We start from the raw sequence: 19042 nt of genomic DNA, 5'->3' as shown, positions 1-19042 counted from the left end.
GTCACAAAGCAGCTTATAAGAGCTACTAAAAGAGATTATGAAAGGAAACTTGCAAGGGACATCAAAATCCATAAGAGATTTTATAGTTGCATAAAGGGAAAGCGGGTGATCAAGAGCAATGTAGGCCCACTAAAAGCTGGAAATGGAGATATTGTCATTGATAATGAGGAAATGGCAGACATGTTGAACAACTACTTTGCCTCAGTATTTACAGTTGAAAAGGAGGATAACTTGCCGGAAGTCCCGAAAAAATTAATAGCCGATAGGGGACAGGGATTTAATACAATTAACGTAAGTAAAATATCAGTAACAAGGAAATTAATGGAACCAAAGAGTGAGAAATCCCCAGGACCTGACTGTTTCCATCCGAGGATGTTAAAGGAAGTATGGGACACATTGTAGATGCCCTAACTATAGTCTTTCAGAGTTCCCTAGATTCAGGACTGGTCCCTCTGGATTGGAAAGTTGCACATGTAACTCCACATTTTAAGAAGGGTGAAAGGGGGAACCAAGGAAATTACAGACCAGTTAGCCTGACATCTGTGGTGGGCAAGTTGTTGGAGTCTATAATCAAGGATAGGGTGACTGAACACCTAGAAAAATTTCAGTTAATCAGGGACAGTCAGCATAGATTCATGAAGGGACGGTCATGCCTGACAAATCTCATTGAATGTTTTGAAGAGGTGACTAAGGTAGTGGACAGGGGAATGTCTATGGATGTTATTTATATGGACTTCCAGAGGGTATTTGATAAAGTCCCACATAAGAGACTGTTAACTAGGGTAGAAGCCCATGGAGTTGAGGGCAAATTATTGACATGGTTAGGAAGTTGGTTGGTAGGTGACAGAGAGTGGGGATAATGGGTAAGTACTCCGATTGGCAGGATGTGACGAGTGGTGTCCCACAGGGATCTGTGTTGGGGTCTCAATTATTCACATTATTCATTAACGACTTGGATGATGGCATAGTAAGTCATATATCCAAATTTGCTGATGATACAAAGTTAGGCGGCATTGTAGACAGTCTAGATGATAGCATAAAATTGCAAAGAGATATTGACAGATTAGGTGAACGGGCAAAACTGTGGCAGATGGATTTCAATGCAGGCAAGTGTGAGGTTATCCATTTTGGACCAAAAAAGGATAGAGCAGGGTAATTTCTAAATGGGAAGAGGTTAAGTACAGTGGATGTCCAAAGAGACTTGGGGGTTCAGGTGCATAGATCTTTAAAATGCCACGAGCAAGTGCAGAAAATAATCAAAAAGGCTAATTTTTTAACATTCTTTTTTACATTTTTTACAATCTTTTTTATTGCATTTATTTCATTTCATCTTAGTTCGTTCAATTTGCTTACCCACTGTTTTTTTTTCATGTTTGCACTTGCTGCTGTTCAATATTCAGTGTATTAACACCTAATCTGTACTAATGCTTTGACTTTCAACACACCATTAACATATTGTTTGCCTTTGCACCATGACCTTTTGGTCAGCTATGTAGCCTGGTCCAATCTACACCTTCTCCTCTGTTATCTCTTGCCCCACCCCCACCTCACTTGCTTATAACCTGTGACTTTTCTAATATTTGTCAGTTCCGAAGAAGGGTCACTGACCCGAAACATTAACTCTGCTTCTCTTTCCACAGATGCTGCCAGACCTGCTGAGTGGTTCCAGCACTTCTTGTTTTTATTACAATCAGTCTTGTTCAGCCACAGACAGTTGTGGGGAGAGAGATGGAGTTGGTAGCTAGGGAACAGAGTTTGTCACAGGGACTGAAGACAATGGCTTTGGTCTTCCCAATATTTAATTGGAGGAAACTCTGTTTATCAGTACTGGATGTCAGACAAGCAGTCTGATAATTTAAAAATGAGAGAGATAGTAATGAGGTAGAGCTGGGTGTCATCAGTGCACATGAAAACTAACTTGATGTTTTTGGATAATGTGCCCGAGGCGCAGCATATGATTGAGAAATAGGAGGGAGCCAGGGGTACAGCCTTAGGGCACACCAAAGGTAATTGGGCAGGAGGGGGAAGATTTATCTTTATTCCTGCTCCCACTCCCGCTGTTTTATCCCAGCTCCCGCTCCCGCTGCTTTATCCCAGCTCCCGCTCTCCATGCTTTATCCCTGCTCCCGCTCCCACTGCTTTATCCCTGCTCCCACTGCTTTATCCCAGCTCCTACTCATCCTGCTTTATCCCAGCTCCCTCTCCCGCTGCTTTATCCCTGCTCCCACTCCCACTGCTTTATCCCAGCTCCCGCTCCCACTGCTTTATCCCAGCTCCCACTCTCCCTGCTTTATCCCAGCTCCTACTCATCCTGCTTTATCCCAGCTCCCTCTCCCGCTGCTTTATCCCAGCTCCCACTCCCACTGCTTCATCCCAGCTCCCGCTCCCACTGCTTTATCCCAGCTCCTACTCATCCTGCTTTATCCCAGCTCCCGCTCCCGCTGCTTTATCCCTGCTCCCACTCTCCCTGCTTTATCCCAGCTCCCACTCCAACAGCTTTATCCCTGCTCCCACTCCCACTGCTTTATCCCAGCTCCCTCTCCCGCTGCTTTATCCCAACTCCCGCGCCCGCTGCTTTATCCCAGCTCCCGCTCTCCCTGCTTTATTTCAGATCTCGCTCCCACTGCTTTATCCCAACTCCCGCTCTCCCTGCTTTATCTCAGATCTCGCTCCCACTGCTTTATCCCAGCTCCCTCTCCCGCTGCTTTATCCCAGCTCCCACTCCCACTGCTTCATCCCAGCTCCCGCTCCCACTGCTTTATCCCAGCTCCTACTCATCCTGCTTTATCCCAGCTCCCGCTCCCGCTGCTTTATCCCTGCTCCCGCTCTCCCTGCTTTATCTCAGATCTCGCTCCCACTGCTTTATCCCAGCTCCCGCTCTCCCTGCTTTATCTCAGATCTCGCTCTCCCTGCTTTATCCCAGCTCCCGCTCTCACTGCTTTATCCCAGATCGCTCTCCCTGCTTTATCCCAACTCCCGCTCTCCCTGCTTTATCCCAACTCCCGCTCTCCCTGCTTTATCTCAGATCTCGCTCCCACTGCTTTATCCCTGCTCTCACTCTCCCTGCTTCATCCCAGTTCCCGCTCTCCCTGCTTTATCCCAACTCCCGCTTTCCCTGCTTTATCCCTGCTCCCGCTCTCCCTGCTTTATCTCAGATCTCGCTCCCACTGCTTTATCCCAGCTCCCGCTATCCCTGCTTTATTCCAGTTCCCGCTCTCCCTGCTTTATCCCAACTCCCGCTCTCCCTGCTTTATCTCAGATCTCGCTCCCACTGCTTTATCCCTGCTCTCACTCTCCCTGCTTCAACCCAGTTCCCACTCCCCCTGCTTTATCCCAACTCCCACTCCCCCTGCTTTATCCCAACTCCCACTCCCCCTGCTTTATCCCAGTTCCCACTCTCCAGGCTTTATCCCAGTTCCTGCTCTCCCTGCTTTATCCCATTTCCCACTCTCCCTGCTTTATCCCAACTCCCACTCTCCCTGCTTTATCCCAGTTCCCGCTCTCCCTGCTTTATCCCAACTCCCGCTCTCCCTGCTTTATCCCAGCTCCCGCTCTCCCTGCTTTATCCCAGCTCCCGCTCTCCCTGCTTTATCCCAGTTTCCGCTCTCCATGCTTTATCCCAACTCCCACTCTCCCTGCTTTATCCCAGCTCCCGCTCTCCCTGCATTATCTCAGATCTCGCTCCCACTGCTTTATCCCAACTCCCGCTCTCCCTGCTTTATCCCTGCTCCCGCTCTCCCTGCTTTATCCCAGCTCCCGCTCTCCCTGCATTATCTCAGATCTCGCTCCCACTGCTTTATCCCTGCTCCCACTCTCACTGCTTTATCCCAGTTCCCACTTGCACTGCTTTATCCCAGCTCCCGCTCTCCCTGCTTTATCCCAACTCCCGCTCTCCCTGCTTTATCCCAGCTACCGCTCCCTGCTTTTTCCCAGTTCCCACTCTCCCTGCTTTATCCCAACTCCCGCTCTCCCTGCTTTATCCCAGCTACCGCTCCCTGCTTTATCCCAACTCCCGCTCTCCCTGCTTTATCCCAGTTTCCGCTCTCCATGCTTTATCCCAACTCCCACTCTCCCTGCTTTATCCCAGTTCCCGCTCTCCATGCTTTATCCCAACTCCCACTCTCCCTGCTTTATCCCAGTTCCCGCTCCCACTGCTTTATCCCTGCTCCCACTCTCCCTGCTTTATCCCAGTTTCCGCTCTCCCTGCTTTATCCCAACTCCCACTCTCCCTGCTTTATCCCAGTTCCCGCTCTCCATGCTTTATCCCAACTCCCGCTTTCCCTGCTTTATCCCAGCTCCCACTTGCACTGCTTTATCCCAGCTCCCACTCCCCCTGCTTTATCCCATTTCCCACTCTCCCTGCTTTATCCCAACGCCCGCTCTCCCTGTTTTATCCCAGTTCCCGCTCTCCCTGCTTTATCCCAACTCCCGCTCTCCCTGCTTTATCCCAGCTCCCGCTCTCCCTGCATTATCTCAGATCTCGCTCCCACTGCTTTATCCCTGCTCCCACTCTCCCTGCTTTATCCCAGTTTCCGCTCTCCATGCTTTATCCCAACTCCCGCTCTCCCTGCTTTATCCCAGCTACCGCTCCCTGCTTTATCCCAGCTCCCGCTCTCCCTGCTTTATCTCAGATCTCGCTCCCACTGCTTTATCCCTGCTCCCGCTCTCCCTGCTTTATCCCAACTCCCGCTCTCCCTGCTTTATCCCAGCTCCCGCTCTCCCTGCTTTATCTCAGATCTCGCTCCCACTGCTTTATCCCTGCTCCCGCTCTCCCTGCTTTATCCCAACTCCCGCTCTCCCTGCTTTATCCCAGTTTCCGCTCTCCATGCTTTATCCCAACTCCCACTCTCCCTGCTTTATCCCTGCTCCCGCTCTCCCTGCTTTATCCCAGTTCCCACTCTCCCTGCTTTATCCCAACTCCCGCTTTCCCTGCTTTATCCCAGTTCCCACTCTCCCTGCTTTATCCCAACTCCCGCTTTCCCTGCTTTATCCCAGTTCCCACTCTCCCTGCTTTATCCCAACTCCCACTCTCCCTGCTTTATCCCAGTTTCCGCTCTCCATGCTTTATCCCAACTCCCGCTCTCCCTGCTTTATCCCAGTTTCCGCTCTCCATGCTTTATCCCAACTCCCACTCTCCCTGCTTTATCCCAACTCCCGCTCTCCCTGCTTTATCCCAACTCCCGCTTTCCCTGCTTTATCCCAGTTCCCACTCTCCCTGCTTTATCTCAGATCTCGCTCCCACTGCTTTATCCCTGCTCCCGCTCTCCCTGCTTTATCCCAGTTCCCACTCTCCCTGCTTTATCCCAACTCCCGCTCTCCCTCCTTTATCCCAGTTTCCGCTCTCCATGCTTTATCCCAACTCCCACTCTCCCTGCTTTATCCCAGTTTCCGCTCTCCATGCTTTATCCCAACTCCCACTCTCCCTGCTTTATCCCAGTTCCCGCTCTCCATGCTTTATCCCAACTCCCGCTTTCCCTGCTTTATCCCAGTTCCCGCTCTCCCTGCTTTATCCCAGTTCCCACTCTCCCTGCTTTATCCCAACTCCCGCTCTCCCTGCTTTATCCCAACTCCCGCTCTCCCTGCTTTATCTCAGTTCCCACTCTCCAGGCTTTATCCCATTTCCCACTCTCCCTGCTTTATCCCAGCTCCCGCTCTCCCTGCTTTATCCCAGCTCCCACTCTCCCTGCTTTATCCCAGTTCCCGCTCTCCCTGCTTTATCCCAACTCCCGCTCTCCCTGCATTATCTCAGATCTCGCTCCCACTGCTTTATCCCTGCTCCCACTCTCCCTGCTTTATCCCAGTTTCCGCTCTCCATGCTTTATCCCAACTCCCACTCTCCCTGCTTTATCCCTGCTCCCGCTCTCCCTGCTTTATCCCAGTTCCCGCTCTCCCTGCTTTATCCCAGTTCCCGCTCTCCCTGCTTTATCCCAACTCCCACTCTCCCTGCTTTATCCCAGTTCCCGCTCTCCCTGCTTTATCCCAACTCCCGCTCTCCCTGCTTTCTCCCAATTCCAGCTCTCCCTGCTTTATCCTTACTCCCGCTCTCCCTGCTTTATCCCAACTCCCGCTCTCCCTGCTTTCTCCCAATTCCAGCTCTCCCTGCTTTATCTCAGATCTCGCTCCCACAGCTTTATCCCAACTCCCGCTTTCCCTGCTTTATCCCAGCTCCCACTCCCCCTGCTTTATCCCAACTCCTGCTCTCCCTGCTTTATCCCAGTTCCCGCTCTCCCTGCTTTACCCCAACTCCCACTCTCCCTGCTTTATCCCAGCTCCCGCTCTCCCTGCTTTATCCCAACTCCCGCTCTCCCTGCTTTACCCCAACTCCCGCTCTCCCTGCTTTATCCCAGCTCCCGCTCTCCCTGCTTTATCCCAGTTCCCGCTCTCCCTGCTTTATCTCAGATCTCGCTCCCACTGCTTTATCCCTGCTCCCGCTCTCCCTGCTTTATCCCAACTCCCGCTCTCCCTGCTTTATCCCAATTCCCGCTCTCCCTGCTTTATCCCAGTTCCCGCTCTCCCTGCTTTATCCCTGCTCCCGCTCTCCCTGCTTTATCCCAGTTCCCGCTCTCCCTGCTTTATCCCAACTCCCGCTCTCCCTGCTTTATCTCAGATCTCGCTCCCACTGCTTTATCCCTGCTTCCACTCTCCCTGCTTTATCCCAGTTCCCGCTCTCCATGCTTTATCCCAACTCCCGCTCTCCCTGCTTTATCTCAGATCTCGCTCCCACTGTTTTATCCCTGCTCCCGCTCTCCCTGCTTTAACCCAACTCCCGCTCTCCCTGCTTTATCGCAACTCCCGCTCTCCCTGCTTTATCCCTGCTCCCGCTCTCCCTGCTTTATCCCAGTTCCCGCTCTCCCTGCTTTATCTCAGATCTCGCTCCCACTGCTTTATCCCTGCTCCCGCTCTCCCTGCTTTATCCCAACTCCCGCTCTCCCTGCTTTATCCCAGTTCCCGCTCTCCCTGCTTTATCCCAGCTCCCGCTCTCCCTGCTTTATCCCAACTCCCGCTCTCCCTGCTTTATCCCAATTCCCGCTCTCCCTGCTTTATCCCAGTTCCCGCTCTCCCTGCTTTATCCCAGCTCCTGCTCTCCCTGCTTTATCCCAACTCCCACTCTCCCTGCTTTATCCCAGTTCCCGCTCTCCCTGCTTTATCCCAACTCCCGCTCTCCCTGCTTTATCTCAGATCTCGCTCCCACTGCTTTATCCCTGCTCCCACTCTTCCTGCTTTATCCCAGTTCCCGCTCTCCCTGCTTTATCCCTGCTCCCGCTCTCCCTGCTTTATCCCAGTTCCCGCTCTCCCTGCTTTATCCCTGCTCCCGCTCTCCCTGCTTTATCCCAGTTCCCGCTCTCCCTGCTTTATCCCAGTTCCCGCTCTCCCTGCTTTATCCCAACTCCCGCTCTCCCTGCTTTATCCCTGCTCCCGCTCTCCCTGCTTTATCCCAACTCCCGCTCTCCCTGCTTTATCCCAGTTCCCGCTCTCCCTGCGTTATCCCAGCTCCTGCTCCCACTGCTTTATCCCAACTCCTGCTATCACTGTTATCCCAGCTCCCACTCTTGCTATCTATTTGCTCCTTTGGGGGAGTTCCAAATACGCCAGTGATCTGCTGGAGTATGCCAGGTTGTTTCAGCATTTTGACATGTTCCGGTTGTCGTGGAGACCTGTATCATTCAATGGGAGGTTCAAGCCTTTTTTTATGTATTCAGGTGATAAAATCTTTTTGGGATGAGTATAAATATACAAAGGAACAATCCTCACCTTCCCTTTGAATTTAGTATACCTTGTAATTTGTACAGATCTTTACAGGTCAATCACCTGGGCTTTTTTCTCTTTTGCTTCTCCCAGGAGATTACATGGCTCTGGGTGAGCTGGGGGTGGGGTGGGTTGGGGGGGGGTGGTGCTGGTGATGAAGGTGGGGATTGGGGGGTGGTTGTGGATTGGGGGTGGGGGGGTGATGGGGGTGGGGATTGGGGGGGGTGGGGGAGGTGGTAGAGGCAAGCGTTTCGTCCCAATGCTCCAGTCATCATAGTGTGGGGTTAGCTTGATGGACAAGCTGGTCCTTTCCAGCTCATGAATTTTGTATAGTCATGGGTTTTGGTATTTACAACTCTTTGATTTGGAGGCGACAGCACGAGTAACGGAGCCAAGTTGACACCTTACAAAGTGCATGCAAATGCAATCAACCAGGCTTTTCACACTGTCAATGCAGGGCCACAAAAAAAACTATCAAAGCAGTGAGTAACAGAGGTGTCGTACAGGTGGAACATTATTAAGAACATAGGAGGAGTTGGTCATTCAGCCCATCAAACCTGTTCTATCATTCAATACCATCATGGCTGATCATTCACTTTAATACCTTTTTCCCACACTATCCCCATATCCCTTTATGTCATTGGTATTTAGCTTTAAACATACTCAATGACTGAGCTTCCACAGCCCTCTGGGATAGAGAATTCCAAAGATTTACAACCCTCTGAGTAAAGACATTTCTCCTCACCTCAGTCCTAAGCGGCTTCCCCCTTATTTTGAAATTGTGTCTCCAGGTTCTAGACTCCCCAACCAGGGGAAACATTTTACCTGCATCTATCCCTTTAAGTATTTTTGTAGGTTTCAATGAGATCACCTCTCATTCTCCGAAACTCTGGAGAAGACAGGCCCAGTTTCCCCAATCTCTCTTCACAGGACAGTCCCACCATCCCCTGAACAAGTCTGGTGAATTCCACTCTCCCGTTTTTACACACAGTGATCCTAGCCTGCTGTAGCTTAACTCACCAAATCAGTCCATTCGGAAGGTAACAAGTTCCATGACCATTTGATCGGAAGACTCCCAGAAGTTTTGCATTCCAGTCCACGTCTTGGAAAATAAGGTACACAAACTGATCTTGGTGGAAAGCTGAGATCACCATGGCAATGTTACCTGAGGGATAGCTGGACAGAAGTTAAGGAAAATCACAGTATGCAGACGGAAAACAACAATTAGAAATCATCCTGATAAAGACACCCAGAACTATGAACGTGCCACAAATTCCCAATTAGTCATCAATCCCCTTGGCTCAGAAGAAAGATGTTCAATGGACCTCTCTTGACCTTTCCATTGTCTCTAGCTTGTCAGACTGCTTCTTTGATATCCAATACTGGATCAACAGGAATTTTCTGCATCTAAATATTGGGAAGACTGAAGCCATTGTCTTTGGCACCTGTCACAAAGTCCGTTCCCTGGGCCCCAACTCCATTCCTCTTCCAAGCAAGCATCTTAGGCTGAACCAGACTGTTCGCAACCGTGGTGTCATATCTGACCCCAAGATGAGCTTTCAACCACATATCCACACCATCACTAAACCTGCATGTTTTCACCTCTGTAACATCGCCCAACTCTGCCCTGCCTCAGTGCATCTGCTGCTGAAACCCTCATCCATGCTCTTGTTACCTCTAGACTTGACTATTCCAAGGCTGGCTGGCCTCCTACATTCTACCCATTTTAAACTTGTCATCGAAAACTCTGCTGCCTATGTCCTTACTTGTACCAAGTAGCGTTAACCATCACTCTTGTGCTCGCTGACCTACACTGGTTCCCGGTTAAGCAATGCCTTGATTTTAAAATTCTCATCCTTGTCTTCAAATCCCTATGTAGCCTCACCCCTCCCCAACTCTGTAATCTCCTCCAGCCCTACAATCTGCCGAGATATCTGTGCTCCTCCAATTTTGGCCTTTTGAGCATCCCCAATTTAATCAATCCACCGTTGGTGGGCGCGCACTCAGCTGGCTTGGCCCTAAGCTCTGGAACCTCTCCGCCTTCTAGCTCTTTCCCCCTTAGAGACGTTCCTTACACCTACCTCTTAGATCAAACCTTTGGTCAACTGTCTTTATATCTCTTTATGTGGCTCGATGTCAAATTTTGTTTGACGACGCTGCTGTGAAGCACCTTGGGTCGTTTCACTATGTTAAAGGTGCTATATAAATGCAAGAAGTTGTTGTTCAGTTGTTATTCCCTTGCTATGGTTATTCTTCCCGAAACTTCAAGTCAGTATATTCTGGATGGTACTTGTGAACTCACAAAATAAAAATACTTAAAAAAAAAACATTGCAGAAAGGCCTTTGAAAAAAATTCATCCCATCGTTAGAGTTACCAACCATCAAGGAACTAATCTCCCAGACACTGCTACAAGGAAAGCTGGGAGAAAAAAAATATTAAAAAAAATGTTTTTGAACACCTTTGTCTATTATAAACATATTGGAGATGGGGAAAAAGTGACTGTTTGACCAGGCAGGGCCATTGGAGGCTGCAAGTCATGTGATGAAACCTCCACGGGTACATCCAATCAGAGTCGGCAACCCCACCAATCATACAAACCTGGCAGTAAATCTCTTATCCAGTGATTTCCCATTTGATATGTGTGAGAGGTCTGAGATCCACTTCCTACTCCACTCATTGATGGTAAAAGAAAGATTCGCATTTGCATCGCACCTTTCACGACCACTGGACGTCTCAAATTGCTTTACAGCCAATGACGTACTTTTGAGGTGTAGTCACTGTTGTAATGTAGGAAACGCGAAAGCCAATTTGAACACAGCAAGCTCCCACAAACAGCAATGTAATAATGACCCGATAATCTGTTTTTGAGATCTTGATTGAGGGATAAATATTGGCCAGGACAACTCCCCTGCTCTTCTTCAAAATAGTGCCATGGGATCTTTTACATTCACCTGAGAGGACAGAAGGGGCCTCAACTTAACGTCCCATCTGAGTGACAGCACCTCTGACAGTGCAGCACTCCCTTAGTACTGCACTGGAGTGTCAGCCTTGATTTTTTTTGTGCTCAGAACCCAGAATTTTGTGAGTCAGAGACAAGAATGACACACATGTACGCGACTGACAATACTGAATAGGCGTGCAGCAATGTAAAAACCACTGAGATACGATGTGAGTTGTTGTATATTATTGTTATATTGCAAGTTCCCTATCTCAGCAGGGCCAATAGAAAAGTCACTGGGCACCATGTCCAATCCAGGCACATTTTCCCTATTTGGATCTTGGAAAACTTGAAAAACAAACTCATGGCTTTCATTAAAGGAGAACAAGATAGATAAGTAATACTTTAAATTCCAATTTGTCCAGTTTGGTTGATACAGCTGCCCAAGCCTGTTCTGCAGACACTGGTAACTGCATTTCCAGAAAATCTTCTCGTCAGTCACGTGCTTTATGGGAATGCATGCCTTCAGCAACCGTTCAAATTGTTAGAATATTGATATTCACTTGACCGCAAAAACAGGTCCCTCTGCCCCACATTTAATTGCACGACAGAGGCCAACAGATAAAGGAGGCAAGAGCCAGCTTGGAGTGCTCCCAGTAGGTGATTCCACAGTGGCAGAATTCCAGGACTGGTCAAATACCTGCCCTCTTTAGGAGTAGATGGGAGTGTCTGTCAGGAAGAGGCCTAAAAGGACAGGGAATACAAAGTAAGGAAGATCTTAAAGGAGAGAGAGGTGGAGAAGCTTACGGAGGGAATATCTTAGGGACCATACAGCTGAGGGTACAGCCGCCAATGGTGGAGCGATTAAAATCAGGTATGCACAAGAGGCCAGAATTGGAGGAGTGCAGATATCTCGAGTGGTTGTAAGGCTAGAGGAGGTTACAGAGATATTGAGGTGCAAGGTCATGAAATGATTTGAAAACAACAATAAAAATTTAAAGTATAGCTGGACCAGGAGCCAACGTAAGTCAGCAAGCACAGCAGCGATGTGTGAATGGTATTTGGTGCAAGTTGGGATACGGATAGCAGTGATTTGGAAGAGCTCAAATTTACAATACTCTGTACAGCATTGTAAACTTCTCATCAGATTTGCCTGCACAGGGGAAGATTTGCTCTATTATAATAAAAGCAAGAAATGCTGGAATCACTCAGCAGGTCTGGCAGCATCTGTGGAAAGAGAAGCAGAGTTAACGTTTCGGGTCAGTGACCCTTCTTCGGAACTGTCAAATATTAGAAAAGTCACAGGTTATAAGCAAGTGAGGTGCGGGTGGGGCAAGAGATAACAAAGGAGAAGGTGTAGATTGGACAAGGCCACATAGCTGACCAAAAGGTCATGGAGCAAAGGCAAACAATATGTTAATGGTGTGTTGAAAGACAAAGCATTAGTACAGAATAGGTGTGAATATACTGAATATTGAACAGCAGCAAGTGCAAACCTGAAAAAAAACAGTGGGTAAGCAAACTGAACAAACTAAGATGAAATGAAATAAATGCAAAAAAAAGATTGTAAAAAAGAAAAAAAGAAAAAATAACTAAAAATGAAAGTAAAATGGGGGGCTGTCATGTTCTGAAATTATTGAACTCAATGTTCAGTCCGGCAGGCTGTAGTGTGCCTAATCGGTAGATGAGATGCTGTTCCTCGAGCTTGCGTTGATGTTCACTGGAACACTGCAGCAATCCCAGGACAGAGATGTGAGCATGAGAGCAGGGGGGAGTGTTGAAATGGCAAGCAACCGGAAGCTCAGGGTCCTGCTTGCGGACTGAATGGAGGTGTTCTGCAAAGCGGTCACCCAGTCTGCGCTTGGTCTCCCCAATGTAGAGGAGACCACACTGTGAGCAGCGAATACAGTATACTACATTGAAAGAAGTACAAGTAAATCGCTGCTTCACCTGAAAGGAGTGTTTGGGGCCTGGGATAGTGAGGAGAGAGGAGGTAAATGGGCAGGTATTACACCTCCTGTGATTGCAGGGGAAGGTGCCATGGGATGGGGACGAGGTGGTGGGGGTAATGGAGGAGTGGACCAGGGTGTCGTGGAGGGAACGATCCCTTCGGAATGCTGACAGGGGAAGGGAGGGGAAGATGCGTTTGGCAGTGGCATCACACTGGAGGTGGCGGAAATGGCGGAGAATGATCCTTTGGATATGGAGGCTGGTGGGGTGGAAAGTGAGGTCAAGGGGAACCCTGTCACGGTTCTGGGAGGGAGGGGAAGGGTTGAGGGCAGAGATGCGGGAAATGGGCCAGACACGGTTGAGGGCCCTGTCAACCACAGTGGAGGGAAATCCTCGGTTGAGGAAAAGGGACGTCATATCAGAAGTGCTGTCGTGGAAGGTAGCATCATCAGAAGCAGACATATTCATTTCAATGGCAACTCTCAATCCATCTAACATAGCAAACAGAGGAAATCTACCTCCCCATCACATCTGTAAGGGACTCTTCACGTCCAATATAAAGTATGGTGGATAATGGTAACTGGAATCTGTGGTTTTGTATTACAGAACAGAAGGAGGCCATTCAGCCCACTGTGTTTGGGCCAGCAGTTCCAGTCTGCTGCTCTTTCAGCATAGCCCTGCAATTTTGTCCCCTTCAAGTGTTTATCCAATTCTCTATTGAATGTTATTGAATCCGCTTCCACCACCATTTCAGCATTCTAGATCATAATAACTCACAGCATAAAAAGCTTTCTCCCATCTCACTTCTGGCTGTTTTGCCAATTAGCTTAAATCTGTGTCCTCTGGCCCTCCAATTATTGATCCCTCTACCTGCAGAAACAGTTTCTCCTAACTTACTCTATCAAAAGCCATGATTTTGAATGCTTCTATCAAATCTCCCCTTAACCTTCTCTGATCTGAGAACAATCCCAGCTACTAAGTTTTCACGGTGGAGGACACTAGTACCATCCCAATAGTAACAGGTAATGCAGAGGTTATAGAAAGGGAGAAACTTAGAAAAATCTTCATCACTAGGGAAAATGTGATGAGCAAACTATTGGGATTGAAGGCAGACAAGTCCCCAGGGCCTGATGGCTTACATCCTAGGGTCTTAAAGGAAGTGGCAGCGGAGATAATGGATCCATTGGCTATAATATTCCAAAATTCCCTGGATGCGAGAAAGGTTCCAGTGGATTGGGAAAAAGCCCTTATTCAAAAAGGGAGGGAGGCAGAAAGTAGGAAATATAGACCAGTTAGTTTAACATCTGCCGTTGGGAAATTGTTAGAATCCATTATTAAGGAAGTAATAACAGGACATTTAAAAAATCAAAATGCAATCCATCAGAGTCAGCATGGTTTAATGAAGAGTAAATGGTGTTTGACTAATTTGCTAGAGTTCTTCGAAGATGTAACAAGTGGATAATGGGGATCCTGTAGATGTAGTTTATCTGGACTTTCAGAAGACATTTGATAAGGTGCCACACAAAAGGTTAATACACAAGGTAAGATCACATGGGGTTAGGGGCAATTTATTAGCTTGGATAGAGGATTGACTAACCAACAGAAAACATAGAGTCAGGATAAATGGGTCTTTTTCTGGTTGGCAAGATGTAACTAGTGGGGTGCCACAGGGTTCGGTCCTCGGGCCCCAACTATTTACAATCTATATCAATGACTTGGATGCAGGGATAGAAGGTACTATAGCCAAATTTGCAGATGACACTAAAATAGGTGGGACAGTAAGTTACAATAAAGAAATAAGAAATTTACAAATGGATATGAATAGGTTAGGTGAATGTGCCAAAATTTGGCAGATGGATTTTAACGTGGATAAGTGTGAGGTTATCCATTTTGGTCGGAAGAATAGAAAGGCAAATTATCATCTAAATGGAGAGAAACTTCAGAGTGCTTCGGTGCAGAGGGATCTGGGGGTCCTCGTGCATGAATCGCAGAAAACTAGAATGCAGGTACAGCAGGTAATAAGGAAGGCAAATGGAATTTTGGCATTTATTGCTAAAGGAATAGAGTATAAAAGTAGGGGAGTGTTGCTGCAACTGTACAAGGCATTAGTGAGACTGCACCTGGAGTATTGCGTACAGTTTTGGTCCCCTTACTTGAGAAAGGATGTAGTTGTATTGGAGGCAGTTCAGAGGAGGTGCACTAGATTGATTCCAGAGATGGGGGGTTTGTCTTATGAAGAGAGATTGAGCAGTTTAGGCCTTTACTCTCTAGAGTATAGAAGAATGAGAGAAGATCTAATTGAGGTATATAAGATGATTAAGGAGATTGACAAAGTAGACATAGAGAGGATGTTTCCTCTTGTGGGGCAATCTAGAATGACAGGTCACAGTTTTAGGATAAGGGGCAGCAGATTTAAAACAGAGATGAGGAGAAATTACTTCTCTCAAAGGGTCGTGAGTCTGTGGAATTCACTACCCCAGAGTGCGGTGGATGCCGGGACATTGAGTAAATTTAAGGAGGAGATAGACAGATTTTTAATTAGTAATGGGTTGAAGGATTATGGAGAACGGGCAGGAAAGTGGAGTTGAGGCCGAGATGAGATCAACCATGATCGTATTGAGCAGGCTCGAGGGGCTGAATTGCCTACTCCTGCTCCTAGTTTTTATGTTCTTTAGTCGCTTCATCTAACTGAAGTCCCGCATTCTACCATTTTAGAGAATCTCTTCTGCACTCTTTCCAAGACTTTGCCACCCTTCCTAATGTGCCCAGCATTGAACAGAATACTCCAGCTAAGGCTTAACCAGTGATTTATAAAGATTTAGCATAACTTCCTTACCTGGAAGCATAGAATGCAATGTTGAATGTGTACCAGGCTTTGGTTACACTATGTTAGGACTATTGTTCAGTTTTGGGTACCCAATTTATAGGAAGGATACAAAAGCAATGGGAAAGGTACAGCACTAAGATGTTACCAGGAATGATGCTTACAGTTATGAAGACACATTTCAGAAGTAAGGGCTTTTTCACTAGATCTGAGAAGGTTAAGAGTTGACCTGATAGAGGTCTTCAAAAATTATGAAGGGCTCTGAGGAGTTAAATAGTGAGTGATTGTCTCCACTGATCAGTAGTGAAAGGACACAAATTTAAGTAAATCAGAAAAAGAAATTTTCCTTTTATCTTTTGCTGAACTCCCACTGGCGGGAGCTGGACTGAATATCCAGAGGCTGCTAACAATGTGGAATCCTCTGCCACAAACTGTTGTTCAAGCAGAGCCTGTGAATTATTTTAAAATGGGGATTAGATAGTTGCTGAGTAAGCAGAATATTAATGGGAATGGTGAGTCAGTAGAATGGTCATCTTGATGGTGGTCAATGCTGGCACAGACTTGATGGGTTGAATGGCCTGAACCTGCACTGTGGTATTCTGCGATTTCCAGTGTAAACCAACTCCAGGCTTTATGATTCATCAATATTGGGAGATGGTGCTCAGTGAAAGACTTGCATTTATATAGCACCACAAGGTATAATGCAGGAAACACAGCTACCAATTTGGGCACAGCAAGATCTCACAAACAGCAATGTGATAATGACTAGATAATCTGCTTTAGTGATGTTGATTGAGAGATAAATATTGACCAGGACATCGGGCAGAACTCCACTGCTCCTCTTCAAAACAGAGTCATGTCACCTTTTACATACACCTCAGAAGGCAGGCATTGTCTTGGTTTACGCATGTCATCCAAAAGATGACACCTCTGACAGTGCAGCACCCCCTCAGTACTGTACTGTCAGCCTTGAGTCGTTTTGAAGTTTCTAGAGTGGGACTGGAACCCAAAACCTTCTGACGTACAGGCCAGTTACACAGAACAGCTCCTTTAGAAATTATGGAATGTACCTAACTGCAGAGTGCATGGTGACATTACACAACATGTTAACAGCTGAGATAATTATCGGATACAAAATATTACCGGTTCCATCTGGGAACCTAGTGAGAAACTTCTGACCACTTGAGTAATATTTCTCCACAACTCCGAGGGGTCTCTGTGGAAAAAAATACAAAAGGCATCCTATTATGATTGATTTGTTGCTTTGGATTTACATTACACCAAGTTGAGTGAGAAAGTAAAACAGTAAAAACCTGACCAAAAAAAAAACTCAAATCCAGGCTCACACTCTACAATATAAGTGAAAGATATCCAACGCACACTTTTCCTAATTGTCATCCTCTGAATACACTGAATTTTTGCTGTCTGCAAGCCTCCAGGTGTTGGCAGGCTATTCGACTGTAAGATACATCGCCCACTCGGTTCTCATACACATGCACTTTCCAGCAGCAGCCACTAGATGGTGATTAAGAGCAGGAAGCCTGACCAATCTCCATCACCTCCCCAATCTCCAGCAGCAGTGGTCTGTCATTTTGTGAACATTTTTCTATTTTCTCTCTTCACAACCTTCTTTGTATTTGTGTTCAAGGGGCAGGGCCCTTACCAGATGGAGACTGGTGCTGACTGTCTGCATCTTGTTTTCCTAAGTCCATCCCCACACACTGGGTGTTAAAAACTGAGCCTGGGTTCTCTCTGTGTAGAATATAGTCAAATTTATTGATTCAGTGCAGTTCCTTTGAGTAGAATTCTCGCAGTCCAAGGTGCACCCCAACAAAATGGCTCCGGATTACCTTCAAAGAATGTCTCAGGAATCCCAGACATAACATTATACAACTATTCCAGATTACACCACTGGATGTATTCTATAGGTCATTTAGCTTTATCCCCTAGATTTGATTAATTAATTGAGCACTGATTGTAATTATATGATGAATTATCAAATTGACTAGTTGTATTACTAATTAATTGATCTAGTCTTACTTTACAGTTGTTTAATTTATATTAAATTAACAGCTTACAGTATACTCACCCCACATGACTCCCTGATCTGTGATGTCACTTTGTGATTTTTTTTCCCCCTCCTGTTCAATTCAGTCTCACAAGTTTGATCAAAGGTGGGTTAAGTGGATCAAGTGTCAGTAGGGGAACATTTAAGGAACAGCAAGCACAGTATTATAAGGTTTAGGTTAACCATAGGAAATGACAAGGAGCAATCCAGAGTAAAAATCCCTAATTGGAGGGGGGCCAATTTCAGCGGGGTAAGAACATACCTGGCCCAAGTAAATTGGAATCAAAGATTGGCAGACAAATCTGTGATGGAACGATGGGCTGTCTTTAAAGAGGAGATGGTTTGAGTTCAGTCAAGATACATTCCCACGAGAAGGAAAGATAGGGCAACCAAAGGTAGAGCTCCCTGGATGAAGAAAGAGATAGAGAATAAGATGAAGCAGAAAAAAGGTATGTATGACGGATGTCAGGTTGATAACCCAAGTGCGAACCAAGCTGAATATAGGAAATTCAGAGCAGAAGTGAAAAAGGAAGTAACGAGACAAAGAGAGTGTATGGGAAGAAACTGCCAGCTAACATAAAAGGAAATCCAAAAGTCTTCAATAGGCATAAACATAATAAAATGGTGGCAAAAGAGGGTGGGGCCTGTTAGGGACCAAAAAGGGATCTACACATGGAGGCAGAGAACATGGCTGAGGTACAAAATAAGTACTTTGCTTCTATTTTTATCAAGGAAGAAGATACTATCAGAGTTATAGTCAAAGAGGATTTAGCTGAGATACTGGATGGGATAAAAATTGATAAAAAAAAAAGGAGGTATTAGAAAGGTTACTTAAAGTTACATAAAGTTGATAATTCACCAGGACAAGATGGGATGCCTTAGATGATGCTGAGGGAAGTAAGGATGGAAATTGTGAAGGTACTGATCATAATGTTCCAATCCTCCTTAGATACTGGGCTGAATTTTATTCTGGCGTCAGGCCTCGGTGCGGCCCCCCTGCCGCTCGGCAGCGGGGGCCTTCATTTCAATATTAAAATTAAGTTAAAAAGATGCAAATCAACTCACCTTGTCCCGGCGGCTGTCCCACGCCGATATTCCGGCCGCTGGCCAGAACTCCCGCGCCTTCGGAACTCTGTTTGGAGTTCTGAGGCGCGACACTGGTGGGAGGGGGGAGGAATGAAATTATCAGGGCGGTAGAGGGGGAGCATTAAAAACTCTTTTTATAGGCCGTGGGAATGGTGGGAATGGGCTGAAGGGCAAAGGTAACGAGATTGGGGGTGGGGTGGGGGGGGACATTCGCGTTCATTTATTTATATAAATAAGTTTATTTAGGGTCGGTGGCCAAATTCAAATGTCACTGAAGGGCGTGAAGCTGGACGCCATTGCCGGGGCTTGAAAGGCTGCCCCCTCTACGTTATCATGGGTGGCCGCTCTAGACCCCTCCATTTAAATGAGCCCCTGTGCAAAAACTCACGAGGGCTCAGCGATGGCGCATCAGGGTCCGAAGACCGCCGA

The 19042-nt window shown here is 46.9% G+C and overlaps 1 protein-coding gene across 3 annotated transcripts in view; it reads right to left on the bottom strand.

The window, feature by feature from the left end:
- The window catches only part of LOC137374090 (glutamate-rich protein 6-like), a 132375-nt gene that overhangs the window by 39692 nt on the left and 73641 nt on the right, over positions 1 to 19042 (bottom strand). For all 3 annotated transcript variants that reach the window (XM_068039846.1, XM_068039847.1, XM_068039848.1), the window contains exons 12-13: positions 16593 to 16675; positions 8767 to 8922 (exon numbers count right to left, since the gene is read on the bottom strand). In XM_068039846.1, the coding sequence (XP_067895947.1) occupies positions 8767 to 8922; positions 16593 to 16675 (239 nt within the window). The remainder of the gene's footprint in view (positions 1 to 8766; positions 8923 to 16592; positions 16676 to 19042) is intronic.

Source organism: Heterodontus francisci, chromosome 10 (assembly GCF_036365525.1).
Source record: "Heterodontus francisci isolate sHetFra1 chromosome 10, sHetFra1.hap1, whole genome shotgun sequence".
NCBI lineage: Eukaryota > Metazoa > Chordata > Chondrichthyes > Heterodontiformes > Heterodontidae > Heterodontus > Heterodontus francisci.
Note: the sequence above shows the minus strand (reverse complement) of the source record. Positions and strands in the feature narration are given on the sequence as shown.